At 44.5% G+C, this 23,066-nt stretch overlaps 1 protein-coding gene across 2 annotated transcripts; it reads left to right on the forward strand.

Annotated features, from left to right (window-relative positions):
- Positions 1-4,704: 4,704 nt before the first annotated feature.
- LOC123127386 (protein BONZAI 1) lies at positions 4,705-22,543 on the forward strand. Of its 2 annotated transcripts, none has more exons than XM_044547063.1 (16): positions 4,705-5,041; positions 5,769-5,816; positions 17,499-17,644; positions 17,768-17,816; positions 18,342-18,398; positions 18,781-18,963; positions 19,111-19,233; positions 19,925-19,986; positions 20,135-20,240; positions 20,315-20,429; positions 20,536-20,612; positions 20,706-20,843; positions 21,083-21,247; positions 21,323-21,436; positions 21,621-21,717; positions 21,894-22,543. In XM_044547063.1, the coding sequence occupies exons 1-16, from the start codon at positions 4,904-4,906 to the stop codon at positions 21,986-21,988; spliced, it is 1,713 nt and encodes a 570-aa protein (XP_044402998.1). In that variant the 5' UTR covers positions 4,705-4,903; the 3' UTR covers positions 21,989-22,543. The 2 variants fall into 2 exon arrangements, with proteins under 2 accessions (XP_044402998.1, XP_044402996.1); XM_044547061.1 differs by having other exon boundaries at positions 4,710-5,041; positions 19,111-19,245.
- The last annotated feature ends 523 nt before the right edge of the window (positions 22,544-23,066 follow it).

Genomic DNA, 23,066 nt, shown 5'->3' on the forward strand with positions numbered 1-23,066 from the left:
TCCGTTGGGTCAAGCGTATTCAACTGGAGGCGGGTTTACAGCCTTGACAACCACTCCATGTTCCTCGGGCTGATTTATCCGATCATCCAACCAATCATCGATCATATAACTGGCGATGATTACCATGCTATGCAACTTCCATTCGCCAAGGGGGACTGTGTTTACACATCATACCATGGGTTTCATGAATCACCATATCCAGAGATTCGTCGACACAGCTTGTTGCCAGATAATCTTCAGTGTGTGAAAGGCATCAAGCTTCCATGCGATGGATGGCTTTTGCAAACCCGACATGCGGCGATGGGGTTCATGCCAACAACAAATATGCACAACTTGATTCGTACTAATATCTAGACTGAGCCATGTATCCTGCTGCTGTAGCATGAGCCTCTTTTGTTGGATATTATGTATTGTTGTTAGTTTGAAGCACTCCTCTGGTTTGAAGGATAGATACCTTTCCGGGATCAAGTGCATCCTAACTCACCTGCGTAGGATGTACTGATAATGATGATGGAGATGCTATGCAGAAGCCATATATATGCAGATGAGTTAGGATGCACTTGATCCAATGGGAATTATATATTGTATTACTCATGTAGCCTAGAGAGTCTGTCACACAGCCTTGTAACTTCTTACTCCATTTCTAAATTTGTACTAGTCCTCTGTACCGTATATTGCACTACTCGTACTACTACCTCCCTCCTGGTTTATTGGTCCCCTTCGTAATTTGTGTCAAATTTTGACCATAAATTTCACTAACTAAATGTTAATGCATGTCACAAAAAATTATATAGTGAGTAATTCCCCTCTCTGGAGCCAATGGGATATTCATGTGATCTTCGTTCTTCATCATCACCAACCCTTCTCCATCGCCAATTCCATGATGCTCCCCACCGGGAGTGAGTAATTCCTTCGTAGGCTCGCTGGTCGGTGAGGAGTTGGATGAGATTCATCATGTAATCGAGTTAGTTTTGTTAGGGTTTGATCCCTAGTATCCACTATGTTCTAAGATTGATGTTGCTATGACTTTGTCATGCTTAATGCTTGTCACTTTGGGCCCGGGTGCCATGATTTTAGATCTGAACCATTTATGTTATCACCATTATATCTATGTTCTAGATCCGATCTTGCAAGTTATAGTCACCTACTACGTGTTATGATCCGGCAACCCCGGAGTGACAATAGTCGGGGCCACTCCTGGTGATGACCGTAGTTTGAGGAGTTCATGTATTCACCGTGTTTTAATGCTTTGTTCCGGTTCTCTATTAAAAGGAGGCATTAATATCACTTAGTTTCCAATAGGACCTCACTGCCACGGGAGGGTAGGACAAAAGATGCCATGCAAGTTCTTTCCATAAGCACGTATGACTATTTACGGAATACATACCTACATTATATGACGAACTGGAGCTAGTGCCATATCGTCCTAGGTTATAACTGTCTCATGATGAATATCATCCAACAAGTCACCGATCCAATGCCTACGAATTTATCCTATATTGATCTTGCTAAGTTACTATTGCTATCATCACTGTTACACTTGCTACAAAATTATTGCTATCACCAATACCGTTACCGTTATTGTTGCTACTATTATCAAAACTATCATACTACTTTGCTACTGATCACTTTGCTACAGATAATTAATCTCCAAGTGTGGTTGAATTGGCAACTCAACTGCTAATACCTTCAAATATTCTTTGGCTCCCCTTGTGTCGAATCTATAAATTTGGGTTGAATACTCTACCCTCAAAAACTGTTGCGATCCCCTATACTTGTGGGTTATCACCAGTGCGATGAGGGAGGTGCTCGGGCACCACTTGGAGGCGTGCTTCGATGCGCGCCCCCACAAGCAGGGCACACGACTCGAGGCTCTAGGAGCACGAGAGTTCATCACTAAGGCGATCAAGGAACTTCAGGATGCACAAGCCATGTGCGGCAAGCGCCGCCCCGCGTTTCCTACCAGTGTAGCTGTCGCCCCCTATGCAGGTGGCGACCTGCGTGTCTGCATCAACATCCCGGACCTCAACATAGCCGCTTCTCAAGACCTCTTATGGCCGTCACGTGTCGGCCGGAGCGGGGGCTTCCCCTGCAACTACATCTGCATGCCCTTCGGCCTGCTCAACATGGGCGCCACGTACCAGTAGCTCGCCTTGGCGTCTCATGAGGCCCGGCGCCTGGCGCTGACGTCTCACGAGGATCCGGCCCCTCACGAGCCTTCCGAGCCTCCGGAGCCGTCCAGCTCGTGAGGAACGAACCTCCACGGCATGCTTCATCGACCACCTCGATGCTTCTGCAACATCATTGCCAAGTTACTTTTTGGTTTGTTCACTTTAGGGTGCCCCCGGGCTGCATTATCCTCAGGCTGGTTAGGGTCTTCCCCTGCAGCCGTGCTGTTTTGCTCATGTATCAAAAACCAGTTATGCTTTTATGAGTTGCCATGACTGTTAACCCTGCGCTCTATACCACATCGGCTCCGGAGGTATCACCCACGGGCCCCATGGCACGGTGTCTGTGCTTGGGTCCATCCTTGCAACGTTGGTAAATCTAAGTGATCAAGCTCTGGCTTGCGGGCCGGCCTTGTGCACGCCACCTCATCGGGTCCTTAGTGCCTTGTCTTCTCACGTAACAATCACGAGCACATCAGCAAGCGTGCATCGCCCTTTGTATCTCATAACCTGTCAGTGCGCAGGAACTTTGGGAGACAGGCACTCGAGTGGAGCCTAGGTGACGCATCGCCACCTCAGGAGGGTCGGCCCCAATCAGGCAAAGAGTTGGTCTGCAAAAAGCTAAGTACAACCATCTCATATGCCACGGTTACTGCCGGGCGAGGTCCCCCCCCCCCGCAACTCTCACAAGGCGAGTTGTTTCTTTTTCGACCAAGTCGCTTGCACGTTAAAAGGGGAGTTCTTGAGCATCGCGCCTCAGGAGCCCCTACTCACCCCTGGCCTTGTCCCAGGCATCGCGACCTGACATACAAGCGACGACTGAGCCTCGCTCGAGGGCCAGGACCTGATGACGTAGAGCATTTTGGCAAGCAAGGAAAAGAGAGGCGAGCCTCGCGAGGGAACACTGGAAAAGGGGCGCAGTCCGGCTGTGTCAGCATCACTTGAAATGCAAAGAACCCCGATTCTCTCACGCACCCCTCAGCCGGAGCGGTTGCCGTGGCGTCGTGGGGAAGTGGGGCGTCCCATGTCCATTCGTGCGCCACGCGTCGAGCCTGGCCCGCAGGCGGTTGGGCCCCACGTTGCTTCGCCCTCCCTTCTTCGCCTTCGCCTCGAAGGAAGGCCGAGTGCGCCGTGGGCCTCGGGGCTACTGTCAGGGCTTTGGGACTGGGGGTACCCAGACCCGGTTGCCTATGGCCCAACGCGTAGATCCATCGACGGCCCGGCGCGACCCAACGTCAAGGCTTCACGAGCAAGACCCTTGCGAGGGCCCTTGCCTCGCGAGGCGAACTACTTCAAGCCCGCCCCCCAAGGAGCGGCCTCCCGAGGAGGCGCCTCCCGAGGGGTGGACATCTCTAGGCTTCACCCACCTCACGAGGCGCGCGGTGACGTGAGCCATGACGAACGGAGCCAGTTGGGCACCAACGGGCGCAGGCAAGGACATTTTCCCTCTTTGGTGCTAGAGGGACAAAGCCAGCATGCGGGTTCCCAAGGAATCCCCAAAGAATCCCCAAAGCTTACCTCTTCGGTGCAACAATACGAAGACCACGAGCTCAGCAGAACGGAGGTCATCGCCGAGCCGACCAGCGCGTCTCAACCAGAGGCTTTGCAAACGAAGACCACCTTTAGTCAGGATAGGGTGTACTGCTGTCCCCCTTCAAAATTGGCCATTGTGGTATCCCTTCCCGCCTAGGCCATGAGGGAAGAGGACCAAGGCCAGTATAAGTATAGGCCAGTCTCCACCGTAGAGAGTGGGTGGATCCGGGTCAAGCACTCTTGCTTCCCTTGTACTAGTTCATCTTCATCCTCCTTGCGAGGCAATCCACCACAAAGCAGGAGTAGGGTTTTACACCGGAAGGTGGCCCGAACCTGGGTAAACCTCCGTGTTCCATTCCTCTCCCTTCTCACTCGAGCACGACGGAGCATCGCCGTGGGGTAGTGAGTAGGAAGCTGTAGCTTAACGGAGTTCTTCGTGCACACCCCAGAGTTCGAATCTTTTTTGGGGTCTACGGGGCCCCGATTCTGACATCTTCCATTTGGAAGGGACACATATAGCGGTACTCAAAGCCACAAATGGCGAAAGCTGGCGCAAATGTGTTGGATACGTATGTGTGTCCATGTCTTTTCAGCGCCGGAGCGAAGAAAAATGGGAGCAGTGTGGTAGTGATTATATCGTGATGGAAGATAATGATCTGCTTAGATCTGGTTGCCGATTTTTGTGTTGCATAAGTCTCCTCGCAAGGTTTGAGGATGATGACACAGAGCTCTGAAGATTTTCGTGTTTTACTGATTGTGTCAGGGTGCTTTGTGTTTTTCTGGTTTATTATGTGTGTTAGGGTGTGCTTGTATGGGTTAAAGACTTTGTATTTGTTTGTGATTTGAATACAAGAATATTTTCTGAAAAAAAAGATGCATGCATGCTTGTTTCACGGGAGGGAGTTGGGATAGGATTCATTTCCAATCTAGTCGGACGTTAGTCACGTCCAAAAACATTTACTGATGAGCTTTGAATGACTGAAACTGTCCGGACAACGTTTGAGAGGTCAACCAGGCGATCCGCGTTGAAGTTGCCATTAGCCGTTCGTTGTCCAAGTCTCCGCGTCGTCTCCACGACTCCACTTGCTGTAGTTGGTACTGCTGCTACCATCCCATTACCACGCGCCCCTTTCTCTCCTCGCCGAGATCGATACACGGATAGATCTCGCCTCGCCGGCGAAGCGGGAGAGGAGAAGGACGCCATGGGGAACTGCTGCTGTGACGAGATGGGCGCCGGCCGCCACTCCGTCGGCCACGCCGCCTCCTCCGCCGATGCCGCTTCCACCGTGGCTGATCGCTTCCTCCGCTCCCGCGGCGCCGGCGCGTCCACGCAGATCGAGGTACGGGTCTAGGCACTGCTAGTCTGCTACATCTCTTGGTTCGACCTCGTTCGGTGGTGCTCTTGCCTGTGTATGGTGTGGGCTGAAGTGGTTTGTGCTTGGCGAGATCGGAATTCCCATTTGGCATAAGCCAGTTAATCCTACTCCACTAGCGCCCTTTTTTGGTGCCGTGTTCGCATTTTTGTTCTTGGGCGGGGGATTTCTGCAAAAAAAAGATGTTATACCATTTGCGTTATGCAATCTACAAGCCTACACTGAATATTCTAGGGTAAATGCGATGAATATGATTTACGACAGACTTGTACTTGCACTCTGCAATTTTCTGATGTTCTAATCGAAGGCTTCACCAGTTTAAATCTACACTGAATGTTGCTATTGTGTTATGTAGGGTTGTCTATACTATACTGCATGGTGTACCTAAGGCCAGTGATAAACTGATAAGTGGGTACTACCTTGTTCGTGGGCTCCAGATTGGGATACTTTTAGCCATGGGGCAAAGCAGTAGATACATTTGTTTTAGTCATGTCATGGTATTAGGTATTGAATCCCGAACGTTCTTAAGTGTGTTTTGTGGGGGGGTGGAGAAACATGTCTGTTTTTATGTGTTGTTTTGGTTTATTGCTTAATCCATCAATTGTAGCAGTAGAATTTCAATTTCTGAATTGATCGGACCTGTTAACTTTTGCTGTATTATTTAACTTTTGCTCTATGTGACATGTTGAAATAGTTATCTCTCTCCGCATCAAATTTGGGCGATCAAGAATATTTCTTCAAGGTACACTTCTCTTTTGTTGTTCTCGCAATTGTGATTTTGCCCTGTCTGAAATTCTATTGTCATTGGCATCTCAATGTGTTGCTATGACATATCACATGTTGAATATTTGAAATGATTCGCTACTAAGTACCGCTTGTATTCCATCTTTGGTTAGTTATGTAGTAGGATATTGTATATCCACAACTGCAAATGTGCGCAAGTGCAACAATAAATTTACACTTGCAATTACATCGTACCATTGAAAGGGATGAAACGGTTTATTTGCCACTGCTAGCCTCAGTTTTCAAGAAAATGTTGAATTTATCCTCAAGGTGAGAAATGCTGACTTGTGGTAATAAAAGGACATGCCCAAGTATGACAATTAGCATCTTAAAAAACAGAGCTAGATGTACTTCATGGGTGAAGTGTAAATCCTCAAAATTTTAGCGGAAGTATGTTGATGTAGGGTGGAACCCTAATGGTCGATCTTTCATGAATTGGAGGGGCATTCCTCGAAGAACACGACGAACACGGGGAAGAATGGGGAGAAATCACAAGAGGAACACTAAAGAACAAGTCCAATCACACATCCACTAGACTAACAAACACATGGATCCACAAGGTACATGAACAATCAAAGGGAAAGATATAAGGTAGAGTTCATCCCAAATCCAAAGGAGATGGGGTCTTGATGATCTAGATAGATCCTTCCCACAAGGGGGTCTTGAATCCCTCGGGATCTTCTCACATGCTCACATGGAGGTCTTGAACTCCATGGGAGTGGTCTCTCTCTCTCTCTCTCAAGAGGAGAAGGTAAGGAGCAAAGCTCAACTAAGATGAGCTATCATATTGCTAACCCTAGAAAGGAGGTGGAGGAGGTCTATTTAGTCTAAGTCACAAAGGGGTAAGTGAGGGGGCGAAATGGGATGGGAGCTCGACTAAGATGAGCTATCATATTGCTAACCCTAGAAAGGAGGTGGAGGAGGTCTATTTATAGTCTAAGTCACGAAGGGGTAAGTGAGGGGGTGAAATGGGTACATGGGCCTCGGCCCAAGTCACGCACGCAGGCATGGTCCAGATGATCCGGGAGGTGGTCCGGATGATTCGGGCGTCGGGTTTCGGATGATCCGGCTTCGTCCGGGCTCGTCCTGTTATCTTCGGGCGCGTAGCCGGATCGTCCGGGCCAGGGGCCGGATCATCCGGGCGTCGGCCAGATCGTTCGGGAGGGGATCCGGATGATCCGGGCAAGTGCAGACTTGTCCGTTCTTCGGTCTTCTTCCATCTTCTCTTCCATGCTTCCCTCGCGGATGGTGTAGTCATACACATGCGCTCGCACTCCCTCTTATTAATGGTGAAGCTCCGGTAATACCTATGCATGCACACGAGAGGAGTGTCAAGTAGTATACCATCCTCGAAGGGGTCAAGTGAACACATGTAAAGGAGATGATTCACCTTCATGCATGTAAAGTAGAGGTCGCACGTGTCACTTGCCAAACGGAAACTTGATATGGTGATGTCCATAGGATGCTCCGCATCATTCCCTCCCCCTTGGGAAAGATCCAACCTCGGATAGAAAACCAAATCACCATGGGAAAGAGATGGCGTCGCCGTGTAGAAGTGGACGATCACTAAGTGGATGTCATCTTGAAGCTCGAAATAGGCACTCTCCAATGTCGCACCATGTTGGGATTCCTTCAAAAGGAGCAAGGACGACAAACACTTGGAAAAACAAATGTGGTTAGCGTTAGTGCAAAATCAAGCATTCAAGTGGTGATTCACTAAACAAGTGTCGTCATCAAGCATAGCATATGGTGTGACATAGGATTGTGGCATGACATATAAGCACATAATGTGAGCAAAATCAAGGTCATCATGGAAACAAGCATGTAAACGTGAGGTAGTGATGCAAATATGTGTGACAAGAGAATAAGCATCTACCTCAAGTTCATAGCAAACATGCATAAAACGCTCAACAAATGGTCTATGGTATGCATATGAATCATTCACAACACCAAAGAAAATGAAGTGTCTAAACACATGGGGCAAGACAATCCGAGCATAATGTGCATATGGTATAGTGAAGATAGTGTGGCACTCAACGCAATGGAAAGAGCAAGTGTTCATCATGTGTGAGGCAATCAAGTCTAGCATGTGATAATCAATGGGCATGGCATATGTGAAGAAATGACATTGTTGCAACCAAACATATGATAGGAGCAAGTAATCCACAAGTCGGATGCAACACACAAGGCATATATATCATGAGACACGGAAATGTGAAAATGATAAGTCGTAGCAAGATCTCTAACATGTGCGCAATCAAGTGGTCCAAGATGACCAAGAAGTCTCATGGTGCAAGCAACACAAGTAGTATGATCCACAATATCCATGCTCAAGAAGGATGTCACCTTGAAAGCGTGTCCTCGTGCATCCTTCACAATGCCGAAGCACAAGCAAATGCGGCGTAGAAGCGAGTCGTGGTAGAATGTATGAGGTTTGCTCTCAATAGTTCGAATGGTCTAACTCACACGAAGTAGAAGTTGACATGAAGTCCAAGTATCCTACACATGCACAAAACAAAGCAAAGAACATATGCACATGGTAGATAAACACATCATCCATCATGATGGTTCTTTTCTCTTGCACATAACCATTAGTAGTAAAAGTGCCTGCATAATATGATGCAACAATCTTAATGTTCATGGCACTAGGCATATGGTGCAAAGAGAGAAGACAAGCATGCTTCACAAGAAATATGTCAAAATCTCCAAATATATGATAGATAGCTATGGGGGCTATCTCATTAGCAAGACTAATAGCATTGTTGCACTCAATACATGGAAAATCATCTAGCATGAAAGAGGCAACATATGGAGATATACGACAAGAAGCAATATGAATCATGTGCAAAGCATGACAATAATGGCTATCAACCGCATGAAATGAGCAAGTATGAATCATGGGTGATGCACTACACAAAGCAAGCATATCAATCATGTCGTGCAAACTAGTGGAGTGAAGATGCAACACACTAGGGCAAATGATGGCAATCATGTCATGTGAGCAAATAGTAGGCATAGGCAATGCACATGACATATCGCAAGTATAAACACAAAGCAATATCAAAGTATCATCATAGGCATGGGGTACAAAGCAAATATGGCAATAACAAGCAATATCTCCACCAAGCTTGCAAATACACATACGAGCACTAGAATCATGAATCATGTGATATGCAAAGCATGGGTAGCCAAAGCATGTCATCCAAATGGAAATGAGCATACATGCAAAGTGAACATGGAAGATGGGCATAGAATATGTAATGGACAATAACCCATAACCATGTGAGGGCCATATAGAAGAAATGCACGAAGTTCTTCTGCAATGGAAACGGTGTGAAAAACAATCCACGGGATCCCAGTTCAACGTTGCTCTCAAGAGCTCGTTTCGTCAACTCATGGGATTGCGAGGTCGACAAATATGTGCGATGACCTACACAAAAGAGACACAAACCAAAGAAAGTGTGTGCGTGGTAAATGTACACATCATCCATCATGATGTGTATGTGCACGTGTGAGTTAGCACAAGATAAGCAGTGCTCAAAGAAATTTGAGGCATGGTATAGGAACATGTCATCCATCATGAAAGAATAGTTGTTATGTATAACACGATGGGGACACAAATATAGCATGCAAGTATATGGCACAACAATAGCATTTTTATTCATGAAGAGCATATGGTGCACACAATTATTGAGATCATGCAATGGATGGGATGGATCAAAATGTCCTAACATGTATGAGGAAACTATGGGGGTCTCATGAGCAATAGCGGAAGCATAACATGGCAAACAATGCATTTCCGAAGCTAGGTGATCATGTCATGGCATACGATTGAAATGATGCAAAGGGAGCATACCAATATCATTGCAAGAGAAACAAATGTCAATAACCATGGGCTTGTCATCTATGTCATATGTGCAAATTGGGTTTATTTTGATGGCATATGCGTTGATCTCATATGTGTACAATGAGATTGCAAATATGCCATATGGTTGATCTCATGCATAGCATATGACACGTCAAGCGGATTGTCAAACATGATGTGACCAAGAGAATTATCACAAGAAATCCTATGCAACATGGCATCACAACTAATAGACTTCACATGGCAATCATCAAACTCATCATAAATGGGTAAATCATGGCATGGGGAAGTCGAACTAGCATGAAGCATGGCAATAGGTGGATCAACATCATGCAAGCAATCAATGTCAAGAATGTCCACTAGTGGGACAAGAGCATGACCTTCACCTATGTTACCTTTCTCATTCCACTCATGTGGTGTAGGTGAAGTGGTAAAGACCAAATCGTGGTCATCATCTTCATCTTGATGGAACCATGTGGGGGTGCATCATAGTCCACCATGGCCATCGTCTTGTCCAAAGGAAGGACGAAGTCCTTGAGGATCGAGGCGTCATTGTATATGGGACCTAGCATCAAATGAGAAGACACAATAGAGGTAGTGGTTAAGTTGTTATAAGTGCAAATGGCCTCGCAAGACCTATCAACTATCTCACTCTCTCTATGTGGTGGCTCACTCACTCCCTCAAAATAGGTGCACTCAAAGTCACATATGGTGGAGTCACTCATCTCACTCAAGTGGCGGTGGTTGTGGCTCTCCTCACATGGGAATTGTGGCATCTCATCATATATGGGGCTAGTGGTGAAGTCACTCTCACTCTCAATATGGTGGCACAAGTCTCTCAACTCATCATCATAGGCCGCCATAGTCGAAGGGAAAATCCCGTGCTCAACCATCTTGTCACTGTCGCCGTGGATGAAGGCTGAAGATGGAAGCATCATCCTTGCTCGCCACTATGTCGCTGGCTTCCAAAGCATGTTCCATGAGAGGCTCCGTAGTCGTAGTCGTAGTCATCGCCGCACCGTCTTCAAAAAGAGTTGTGGTAGACTCGGCATCGTCAATATGCCACAAAGAGGGATGGTGGTGAAGTCGAACTTGGGAGCGTCATCTTGGAGCTCGTCGGGGTTGGACATCTTGGTGGTACTATCCTCATGCTCGTTGTCGTGGAGCTTGGTCGCCGTGATGTGTGCTTCGGGTGGAGAAGCCTTGGCCTTCATGAGTTCTTGTTGCGCCTTAGAGCACCAATATAGACATCGTCGAGAGACTCGTAGTTCTCGAGGAAGATAGTCTTGGAGATGTCGTTGTTTAAACCCATCATGAAGCGAAACTTCATCCAATTGGGGTCGTGCACGCTGGCTCGTCGCAAGGCTTTCTTCATCTCCTTGAAGTACTCGTCGATGGACTTGGATCCTTGGATGGTGTTCTCCAATTGGCGAAGAAGATGTTCCGTGTAGGTGGAAGGCAAAAACTCTCGCCACATAGCCTTCTTCGTCTTGGGCCAACTCATTTCGAAGCTCTTCGAAGGTGTGTGAAACCACCATGTCGATGCATAGTCGTGGAAGTTATTTGCGGCGCACTTCACTTGATCTTCGAAGGGTACTTGATGTAGCTTGAGGTAGGCGTCCATCTTGCGCTCCCACTTGAGATACTCCTTGGGGTCTTGAGTCCCATAGAAAGGAATCTCATGGTCAGTGTCGAGGTCGCCGTAGTAGCTCGTGGAAGTCGTGGACTTGAGCTCGGGGAACTTCTCTTGAGCGTAATTTTGAGGTGATTGTCGGCAAAGATGCCGCGTATCCAAAGGCGAAGATGCCTTGAAGTCGCTTGGCGAAGATGCCAATGTAGATGGTGAAGTCGTTGAGCGATGGTTGGTATTGAGCTCTTGACCTTCACGTTCTTGTCGACGATGGTGTCGATGCCGATGTGACCTTGCCGGAGATGGTAGCTTGGAAGCATGTGCACTTGAGCGTCTTCTCGAAGATGATGAAGACCTCTTGCCGGTGTTGATGAGGGCTTTGAGCTCCTCCATTAGAGCATCCATCTTGGCGTCGATGAAGTTTTTCATGGCATCAAGCTCGTCGTTGTTGTTGTAGACCGAAGTAGATGTGCTTTGCCTATCCATCACAAGACTTGAGCAAAAGTGAGTAGGAAATGAGATAAACAATACCAATATACCTTCTCCTAAAGTTGAGGATGTATCCCGTATCACTCAAAGTGAAATGACAGAATAGCGGAATTAGTACTGGACTTGTTCACTTGCACCTACAAACTAAAGCTTATCGAGTGGCTTGGTTAGGACAAGTGGCACAAAATTCAAGCAAGTGTAAGTCAATTAAATCGATAATATTGAGAAAGATTCACAAAATCGCAATGTAAAGCAAATAGATCAATAGCTATGGTGGCACAAAGGAACACACACAGGATAGATAAGCGGGATCTGCGCAACCAAGGAATGAGCACAAAATGTGTTGCCACGCAAAAAGCTCTGTTGCACGGATACTAGAGTGACAATAGCTCGATTGCTCAAATGGGCTAGATACGATTGTGCACCAACCTATGTGAGAAACTGTGTCGTCTTTAATCCCAAGTATGCTATCTATGGATGCTCCAAGATGATATACTATGCAAAATGGCTCAATGCTATTTCTATTGCTTACAACCTCTTTTGTATCTCCTCTTTTGCTTAAAAGCTTTTTCTCTTTTTTTCTTCTTTTTTTGTATGCTTTTTCCACTATGCTTGATGCTCGAGCCAATATATGAGACACGTATGCAAGATATGCACGAGAGAGACTTAATGGCACAATGATGATAGCAAGATGATTGCACGCTAAAACTAGCTATGCGGTGTAAGCATATCACTACGATGCACAATGAGCGTGGCCCAACAATTCTCAACTCGCTAGTCTCGGTGGGAAAGATACACAATAGGCTCGGGGCTATCAATGCAATGGCAAGGAAATGTACAATGATGTCGTCGGAGTTACTGTCGGTGGTTTCTCGTTTGTAAGTAAGGATGGATGATGAAGTGGACATTGTCGATGTCGAGTCCGTGGAGAAAATGAGTGGCGATGTCGAACCGTTCCTAATTAGCCGAAACACCTTAGTAAACAGGAAAACCACAACTCAAAATCTCAAATGTCAAATGGTGGTAGCGGAAGGCAGTGCTGGTGTTAAAGTTGGCAATGCGGAAGTTGAGGTGGTCGTTAATGAAGAAGTAACCGTCCCTAAGTAGCCTAAACACCTTAGGAGACTCAAATCATAGCTCAAACAACCACAAATGCAATGGGGATCAAAATGGGTTACGTTGCAGAAGGCTATGGTGGTATTGCAGATGTTATGGTGGAGGGCCTAGGCAAAGATGCCAAAATGTCAAAATTTTAATGGAGTCAAATGATGATGGTAGTATTTTTGTGGGATGGGGGATGTTAATAGCTATGAAACGAGCTGAAGGACATCGAGTCGGACTCCGGATGAATTAGTTATGACCGAAACAAGATTTCAGCCGTGTCAGTTTCAGGGTGTCCCGGACATCCGGGAGTAGGTCCGGATGATCCGGGTTCGTCAACTCGGGTACTGATTTTTGGGTGCGTGGGTTAGTCGGACGCCTGGAAGAGGGTCCAACTGATCCGGGTTATGTCTGGATGATCTGGGAGCACATCCGGATGATCCGGGCAGGGCAAACTGCTCGGGATTTCCTCTCGGGGACGCGATTTGGGCGGAAATTTTTGATTGTGGAGGGTCAAAATTGATGTGAAAAGAATTTTTTTTGGAGGGATTTCATGGTGGGGAGGTGGGGAAAGCCAGGATCCACTTGCTAAACAAGAAAATCGTGGATCAAACACAACAAAATCTCACAAGAACCAACAAAATGCAAAAAATTTGGTGAGGCTATTTTTTGGTGGGGATTTTCGAAATTGGGCAAGAAAACGAAGGAGAGGACTCTAAATTCGTGATCAACGTGGCCCATGATACCAAGATGATGTTGGGTGGAACCCTAATGACCGATCTTTCACGAATTGGAGGATTCCTCGAAGAACACGACGAACACGGGGAAGAATGGGGGGAAATCACAAGAGGAACACTCACAAACAAATCCAATCACACATCCACTAGACTAACAAACACATGGATCCACAAGGTACATGAACAATCAAAGGGAAAGATACAAGGTAGACTTCATCCCAAATCCAAAGGAGATGGGGTCTTGGTCTTGGTGATCTAGATAGATCCTTCCCACAAAGAGGTCTTGAATCCCTCGGGATCTTCTCACATGCTCACATGGAGGTCTTGAACTCCATGGGAGTGGTCTCTCTCTCAAGAATAGAAGGTAAGGAGCAAAGCTCAACTAAGATGAGTTATCATATTGCTAACCCTAGAAAGAAGGTGGAGGAAGTCTATTTATAGTCTAAGACACGAAGGGGTAAGTGAGGGGGCGAAATGGGTACACGGGCCTTGGCCCAAGTCACGCACGCATGCATGGTCCGGATGATCCAGGCGTCAAGGGTCCGGATGATCCGGATGGGGGTCCGGATGATCTGGCTTCGTCCGGGCTGGTGCTGTTGTCTTCGGGCGTGTAGTTGGATCGTCCGGGCCAGGGGCTGATGATCCGGGCAGGTGCAGCCTTGTCCTTTCTTCGGTCTTCTTCCGTCTTCTCTTCCATGCTTCCCTCACGGATGGTGTAGTCGTACACATGCGCTTGCACTCCCTCTCGTTAATGGTGAAGCTCCGGTAATACCTATGCATGCACACGAGAGGAGTGCCAAGTAGTATACCATTCTCGAAGGGGTCAAGTGAACACGTGTTAAGGTGATGATTCACCTTTATGTATGTGAAGCAGAGGTCGCACGTGTCACTTGCCAAACGGACTCTTGACATGGTGATGTCCGTAGGATGCTCTGCATCATATGTCCATCTGTGTCCTGTACAAAAGTAGGAAATAATGGAGGGTTCAACACAACAACAGTGTCTACGCATTTCTTTCATGCATCACATAGATGGACATACTTTTCGCGCAAAATTTGCAGCTTCACACATGACACATTATTGCACTATGCATACCTTGGGAATTTTCATTTTTTTTTGAAATTTTGAGAGCAGTATGGTCAGTAAGGGTTTATTTGATTTGTAGGATTTTTGGAGGATTTTCATAGGATTTCTTCCTACGGGATTTCTTCTTATGTATGCCATTTGTTTCATAGGAATGTGGGTACTAGATTTCTTAGGATTGTGTCCATATTGGGCCAGTTCCTAAGGATTCTTAGTATTAGGTGCGACCTTATGGAAAATTCCTAAGAATTGGAGTGAAGAGGGCATCTTAATCTTTTACCTTTTCTAGTCCTTTGATTTGGGATCCTGCAAACAGAATGAGCCGTAAGCCTGGACCATGGTCAAACTTGTTTGCGCAGGTCGAGTGTTCAACAGTAACTATTTCACCTGTTTACAGTGTTAACATAGAAATCGCACTGATTATAGTGGCAACTTTACAAGGAAAACCTGGTGATCTAACTACAAATGTATGTAAAACTTAAGGTACAGATTTAGTCAAGCTCGTTCACTTGCCACCAGAATAAAAAAAACTACCCCCCATGTTTTCAGTGTTACCAGAGCAATTACATCACTTCCAAGATCCAATGGTAATTTATACTACCAGCAAACACTAGTGGTATATGTACAATTCCCCTAATAAAATAAGGTGAAATTATTAGACCTTTTACAAACCCATGTGATATTTAGATGATGGAATATAGAGAAGAGTGACATGTTACTTATAAGCAGCCTTTAACAAAGCAACACTGCACTGCTCAGAGATATCACTTAATGCTTGCCCGCTCTTCAAAGAAAATACATAGCCCCCCAAATATCAAGTTCTTTAAGTTTCCTTCATATGCTGCTATAGTTATGTGTCTATACAGATCCCTTTAGGAGGAGCATTGGGCAAAGTTCGCATGTATATTGAAGAATGCTATTGTCATGTGGGGCATCCCGTATAGGTGTAGGGGGAAGCCAGCGAGCCAGGTTAGGGCTGGCAGCTGATCTAATCAGGGATTCGATCCTAGTTAATTAAAGGAAGTAATAATCACTTTTGGAGGGTCCTAGTTGTGTACTTAAGGAATCAGCGGTCACTATTAGGAAAGCATAAAAGAAATTTTACCGTTACCAAGCCTCGCTGTTCCCGTGAGGCCGCAATACCTCCAGGTTACCGAATAGTCCTGCACAACTAGGGCTCTTGCAATTTGATATCAGCCTCCATGTCTGGTCCAGGGGAAAAGGCTGACCCTACCGGATGCCGCTGCACCCTGGGTACAAGACCTTGCAACCATCCATGAGCAGCTTCGAGACATGTCGACTCAGATGGCAACTTGTATATCTCTAGGTCAACCTGATTTCCAGCTTCTAGAGATACAGATTTCATGTGCAACATGCCTGCAATTTCCAGCATAGACTCCTTGGATGTTTGATTCTCTTGATGCAAAACAAGGAAACTGCGACCACCATTAAAGGAATTCCTTGATTTTTCTGTTTCGTTTAAGTCCACACAAAAATCTTTCCAGTGGAGAACCTCTGTCCGAGATCCTCTCCTAAGAATATTTGGAATGTCCCTTATTATGTCACTGGCTTTCAGTTGGCAATAGGATTCTTTCCGCTTCCACATTTGAGGCTAGGCTATCACTTAACCACCATCTTTGCCAATTTTAACGCAAAATCAACACTTTAGGGGCAGGGCTGTAACACACCACACACGAGGTATTTCCAGCCAGCTGCCTCAGTCCTACCACTGAAGAGGATTTTGCTGATGATGTTACGCGTGGTTGTGCACCTGGTTGCTCTGTTGTCGCTCCTCTATCTGCATCTGAAGCTGTTGCATCTGGTTGTCTCGTAGTAACTGTCACCACTGCTTCTTCGTGCGCCTCTGACGCTTTTTGTCGAACCACTGTTGCTGCGTCAACTTCCGGCTGCACGAACGATGTTGCTACCATGCTCACTATGCTTTCTGCTGAAGCCATTGCTATCCATCTCTTTTCTGTATCAGTCTCAAGTATGCGAATCTTGAATTCGTCAAAAGTAGATCAGATGGGCCTTGAACTGTTCCATGAAAGAGTTGGCACTAGGGGTCTGTTTGGATTTGAGCCAACACCTGCCCAGCCGAATAATTGGCATTGACTTCCAGCTGTCCGTCTGTTTGGATGGGAGCCAATTTTCTGGCTTGCCCAGGCTATGTCGGTGGCTGCAGCTCAATTTCGCCCCAATTTGTCGGCGAGAAGCTGGCGGCGAAAACGTCTGCCAATAAATTGGCGTGCCAACGATTTGGCGTAGCTAGCAGAGGCCGAATCCAAACAGCCCCTAGAAGCCATGGTGGTCGGCTGTGATACCAAATGTTGTGAACCTTGATTCACAAAGGGATAACTACTGGGCTGAAGATACCCAGCTGGCATGGCTGCGAGGGATTGGGTAGACATAGGTTTAGAGGACAGAATAACTTGGGAGAATAGATTGATTGTTCTTGCTTGCCTCCAATGTGAATGCATATGTCATCCTTATATATGCTGAGGCCCTTGACCTCTTCTAATACAACTAGACTTAGAAATTTCCTTATACAATTGGACTCTTTCTTAATCCTATACTTTACTAGTGGACTCTTAGGATACTTCTCTCTCATGGACTCCTCCCATGCTGCTACTCTTGCCTTGATACCGTGAACCCATGTCCAGAACAAATCTATTCTATCATATTATCTCATCCAACTTTGTGTTACACTTCTCAATCTCCCTCTCTCTTTTGCAGAGCAATCCCATAGTCGTCGTGTATTCGAGCAATGACGGAGCACTTGAAGAAATTGGGCGCACTGAAGTTATTGTAAATTCATCGAGCCCGTCATGGAATGCAAAGATCATTTTGCAATACCAGTTTGAAGTTCTTCAGCCATTGGTGTAAGATTCTACTGTTCACTAAATCACTTCAATTCTCTCTTGTTTCTATCTTAGACCACAAGTGTTAAGAATGGATTTTACATCTTGTCGATCCTCGGTTATAACAGATATATTTCCTCACAGGTTTCATATTTATGATATTGATCCGCAGTTTCATGAAGTCGGTGAAAAGGTAATTATGTTTTGTCATTGTTTTCATTTTTCTTCTCAAAATACTCGTACCGATGATTTTCTGCTAGAGAAAGCCTTCGATGTGAAAGTCCACATTTCATGACAACTTTACTTTTTTGCACTGTCCCAAATTGGATTATGTAGCAGTAGGTTTAGTTAATTTTTATTTATAATGGTGTAAATTATACAAAAAATATTTGATTGTTCCGTGGTTTTTAGTCTGTTGGTTACTGAAGTTCTCTAGAAACCACAGAGTATCTTAAAATTGTGATTCTGCATAGATTTCCCAAAGTAGAAGAAAGATATCTGTAATTCTGATACTGTCAGTTCATTTTATTTGTTTCTTCACTTTATTCCTTCTTTTCTACCATTTCTTTTTGCTGATATGAACAACCCTAATCTACATTCCATTGCACACACTAGTTTTGGCAAGGATACTGGCAAATATGATATCTTGGAAAGTCTTCTCTCATTCCTCCTTTCATCTGTCATTACAATTCTAATGTTAGCCTGCCCTGAAATGCAGATGCTTAAACTGGAGGAGCAACAGTTTCTTGGAGAAGCCATCTGTAATTTATCCGATGTATGTTTACTATGGTTAAATCATTGCTGCTTTTCGTGGCTATTGTTTCTTTCCTTGACTAAATACTTAAGTGCACAAAACATGCTTGTGTTGAGGAAAGAGTAACTATTTTGGACCTTCTGCAATGAATACGTCAAACTGTGCTGTAAAACTTAAAATAAGTGGTGAAGGGAGGAAAGGACAAAGTAAGAAATCCTGCTTGTATTAACCTGGTGGCCAAGTTTATTTTATCATCTGGATTTTCAGCTCTAGAACTGGTTGGTAGTTCCAGTTCCACGACATATTATCCTAGGTTCATCATAAACATACTGTTTTGTGGTTGCAAAGTAGTGTGGCCAGCACTTGCATATTTTGTTTCTTGAGATCAAAGTTGATTTTGTAGGTTATCACCAAACAGAATAGATTGTTCACCCTAAAGCTTGGTGTTTCTGAGCACAACTTACCAAATCCTAGTAAATTTGGTGAGTTAACTGTTCAGGCCGAAGAAAGTGCTGGTTCAAAAGCATTAATGGAAATGGTATTCCACTGTTCAGATCTTGAAATCAAGGATCTTCTTTCAAAAAGTGTAAGCTCATGTTTTCATCTTTTGCTGGGTACTTGTTTTGCTGTTGTTGCACTTGCAATTTGGTGAATGGCTATCTATGCTTCTCCTGTGGATTGTTGGTTGCAGAAGAAAAATAGTTTTTCACTTTTCTAATCATGCTTATTACAGGATCCTTTCTTGCTAATATCCAGAATGTCAGAGAACGGAACACCTGTTCCAATTTGCAAGACAGAAGTAAGGAAGAATGATCTCAATCCTAAGTGGAAGCCAGTGATTATGAATCTCCAACAGGTCGGAAGTAAGGCATGAGATCTTTCCACTTCCATTTTCTTTTGTACTTTCTGTTTAGGGTGCAATCAGAGCTTATATATACAAACTTTCGTGCCCCTCGAGTCAGCATTATGTACATGTTTATTTGAAGTTTTGAACCACTAGCTGGTGCTGTTAGTTCTCTGCAAGCGCATGGGCGGTGACAAGGACCGGCTTGACAAGTTCAGGAAACTCAGAAAATTCAGAAGATTCAAAACTCCCTTAGATTAGCTACAGGAGTTCCTGCCGGCATGCGAACAGTGGCGGCTTAGGGGGAAACCCTAGCAAAATAACATGCCCTTACCACCCTAAATCTAGGCTTATGTAGTCAGAAGGTCGCATGTGAAAAGTAAAGCAACAAAAGGTAAAAGAAGACGGTAGAAGGGCGCAGAGCTTGACAACGACGAGTAACCCAAAACTGTAATTTAAATGGAGTCGTCCAATGTGGAATCGATGGCTGAGCTTCACTGGAGCATGCATGAAGCGGTAAGTTAGGTAGCCAGCCTTAGATCTTCACCAGCCGGCCCCCTTTGAAAGGTAGCGCTTCGACAGGCGTCACAGGCGGCTGCTCTAAAATGAATAAAGAAAAAATCCACTTTCTTTGTTGCCTAATGGCTTTTGTATGTGTCTAATCCCTCTGTATTTCTTTTCTCGTGGCTGTATTATGTTTCAGGAGAATCTCCTCATGATAGAATGCTTCAACTTCAGTAGCAATGGCAAACATGACCTAGTTGGGTAATTGTCCCCTTTTGTGACTCAACATGCTACCTGCACTTGCTTTTGTTGTTTATTAGTTGTTAGCATGTAATGGTGCCTTATAGCCTATGCCATCAATTCTCAAATTCATGTTTTTTTCTGATTAGATACCTTTGTAATTTGACAGCAAGATAGTAAAATCAGTCGCCGAATTGGAAAACATGTACCATAGTGGGAATGGTGAAAATTTCTTTGTTCCTGCCAGCAATGCACATGATTGTCATAGTAAGGAGGTAATATTTTTCTTCTTCTGTAGAACCTCTGCAACTGTTATACTGTATTAACCGAATTTTATTCTGACATGCAGGTATTGAAGAGCCAGGTATATGTGGAGAAATATCTTGAGAATAGTAGACATACTTTTATCGATTATATTTCTGCTGGGTGTCAATTGAATTTGATGGTAGCCATCGACTACACAGGTATGCACGGATGTGCTACTGCAAGCTGGCCTTGCTCAATTCTCATTCACTAGTTTGTAACAACACGCTTCCTATTTTTTTTACTGTCAATGTTTATGCTTTATAGCTTCAAATGGAAACCCTCGGCTTCCAGATTCCTTGCATTATATTGACCCCTCCGGACGGCCAAATGCGTATCAAAGAGTGGGCAACTGATTTATCATTCTAGTTTTGTATTCTGATGAACCTTTGAGCACAAATTGATATTAGGTTCTTCCATTGCTGTTTTTGTGGCAGGTAATACTGGAGATTGGAGATATACTACAGTACTATGACCCAGCTAAGCGTATCCCCTCTTGGGGCTATGGGGCAAGACCTATTGACGGTCCTGTTTCACACTGTTTCAACTTAAATGGCAGCACTTATCAGCCTGAGGTATTTTACTTTTTTTCCAACATTTGAATGGAGTATCGTCTTCAGATGAACAATTTGTGTGCTTTCTCTGGAAAGCTAATTGAGAATCTGCTTTTTCACCCATCTTAGTTAAGTTTAGTAAACTTGTTTGTATTTGAAAATGAATGAACCCTTGTGCCGCATTCTCCTCTCTTTTTTGGGTGGCTTCTTAAGGTTTAAGCTTCCATTTATTCATAGCCTACCCATATAATCTTCCTCAGGTTGAGGGAATACAGGGAATTATGTCAGCTTATATCAGTGCGCTACGCAATGTGTCATTGGCTGGTCCTACACTCTTTGGTCCTCTACTTAGCACGGCTACAGCAATAGCAAGCCAATCCCTTACAAACAACCAACAGAAATACTTTATTCTGTTAATAGTGACGGTATATAATACCTCTCGGCCCATCTTTAAAAACTGCACCATGTTTTTCGTTCTTACCCGTTAATCTTTTGTCCAGGATGGTGTAGTGACTGATTTTCAGGAGACTATTGATGCAATTATAAAGGCATCCGATTTTCCTTTGTCCATCATTGTTGTTGGAGTTGGTGGGGCTGACTTCAAGGAAATGGAGGTAATGGGACTGGACAAGTTTTCACAGTTTTATTTGTGTAAATTCATTTGTATATTTCCTTTTAGACATAAAAGTGGAATGCTAAAGTAACAGTTCTGTACCAATTAGAAGGGTCTACTACTGACATAACCCTAATCACTGAAAAGTAGATAAAATCAGACGACAATATTCTTTCACTGTGCAGTTTCTGGATCCAAATAAAGGGGGAAGATTGGAAAGCTCAACGGGGAGAGTTGCATCAAGGGATGTGATACAGTTCGCCCCAATGAAAGATGTGCATGGTATGTGTTTTAGTAAAGCTGTGTTCGTTGTAATTTTGGCATTAGAGGACAAATCATTCTGTTTTCATGTATCTTGCCATCTGTATAATATTTGTTCGCTGTCTCCTGCATATGATTTTGTTTTCCTGACCTTCACTTAGAAAGTAAAGGATTGTGATAATCCATTGTATTTCCAGGTACTGGGATATCCATAGTTCAGTCACTTCTTGCTGAAATACCTGGGCAGTTCATGACTTACATGAGAACAAGAGAAATTCAAGCAATTAGTTAATACAAGATTACATCTGGCGTCAACTCTTTAGAAGATATCCTTCTAATGTTCTTTGTTACTACTATAATTTAGCGATTCAGCCACATCATTGTGCAAATTTTAAGCCTTGGCTGTGAAAAGAAGCAACAAGATGGATTTTGAAGATGTTGAAGACAAAAGAGATCGATCTCATGTGATTATAGCCTGGATCAAATATCAACGGCATATTCTCCATGCTGGTTGCTGCTTATCTGGAGATCCTAGCCTGGATCAAATATCATTTTTCATACTCTCCATGCTATTCTGTTGCTTGTCAAGTCTACCATGCTCATGCGGGTTCAGGGTGGTTTGTGTCGAGGCAAGAACTGCAAGGTACTTCAGCTTGAAGATTGTTGTTTCAGAAGACCCATCTAAAATTCTGATTTGTGTATGATCTGCATACAGGCTCAAACAAGATGTTCAATGTTTAGTTCCCGTTTTTGTTCTGGTTATGAGTTGAGATTGTACAAGCTCTGTTTGGTCCTGTTTGTATTGTAATATACTGATGTGTTAATATAGTTTGTGCCGTTTATTACCCTTGTGGACTTAAGCATTTCCTCATGTGTGTTCTAGTACTTGGCTGGAGTGTTGCTTGACAATAAATGAGGTCACTAGGATATCAAGCTATGATACTATGCACCGTGGAGGTTTTAAGCATTGGTAATAGAGGCGGTTGTTTCGATGAGAGGTAGCTATCGTTTTTGGTAAAAGTTGGCTTTGACGATCCGACAACGAACATGTGAAGATGTCGCGCCTTAGTAATCGCTAAACCAACTTTGAGAGATTATTGACCATGCGCAGCATGATCAACGAGACCACAAGAGTCTATTTCTTGCACGCAAACGAAAAACAAGAAACTGATATTGCAATTTGAATATTGCAAATTTAAGAGGAAAGCTTTACTAATCAAGTGAGGTTATGTGACGTCTTGGTTTGGTCGTTGAATACAAATGAAGGACATGAGTTGCAGCTATGACGAATTTAATCTAAACAAAACCCAAGTCTAAAATGACGCCCTATATAGGAAGACAGAGGGGAATTTCATCCACCCTTGGCAAGA

The sequence above is a fragment of the Triticum aestivum genome, chromosome 6A, assembly GCF_018294505.1.
Source record: "Triticum aestivum cultivar Chinese Spring chromosome 6A, IWGSC CS RefSeq v2.1, whole genome shotgun sequence".
NCBI lineage: Eukaryota > Viridiplantae > Streptophyta > Magnoliopsida > Poales > Poaceae > Triticum > Triticum aestivum.

What these genes read in the sequence shown, in the direction of transcription:
- LOC123127386 (XM_044547061.1), top strand. Translation starts at nt 4,904, where the DNA reads ATGGGGAACTGCTGCTGTGACGAGATGGGCGCCGGCCGCCACTCCGTC. An exon ending in GCGCGTCCACGCAGATCGAG is followed by an intron (nt 5,042 to 5,768) that starts GTACGGGTCTAG and finishes ATGTTGAAATAG; the next exon opens with TTATCTCTCTCCGCATCAAA. An exon ending in GAAGTTCTTCAGCCATTGGT is followed by an intron (nt 17,645 to 17,767) that starts GTAAGATTCTAC and finishes ATTTCCTCACAG; the next exon opens with GTTTCATATTTATGATATTG.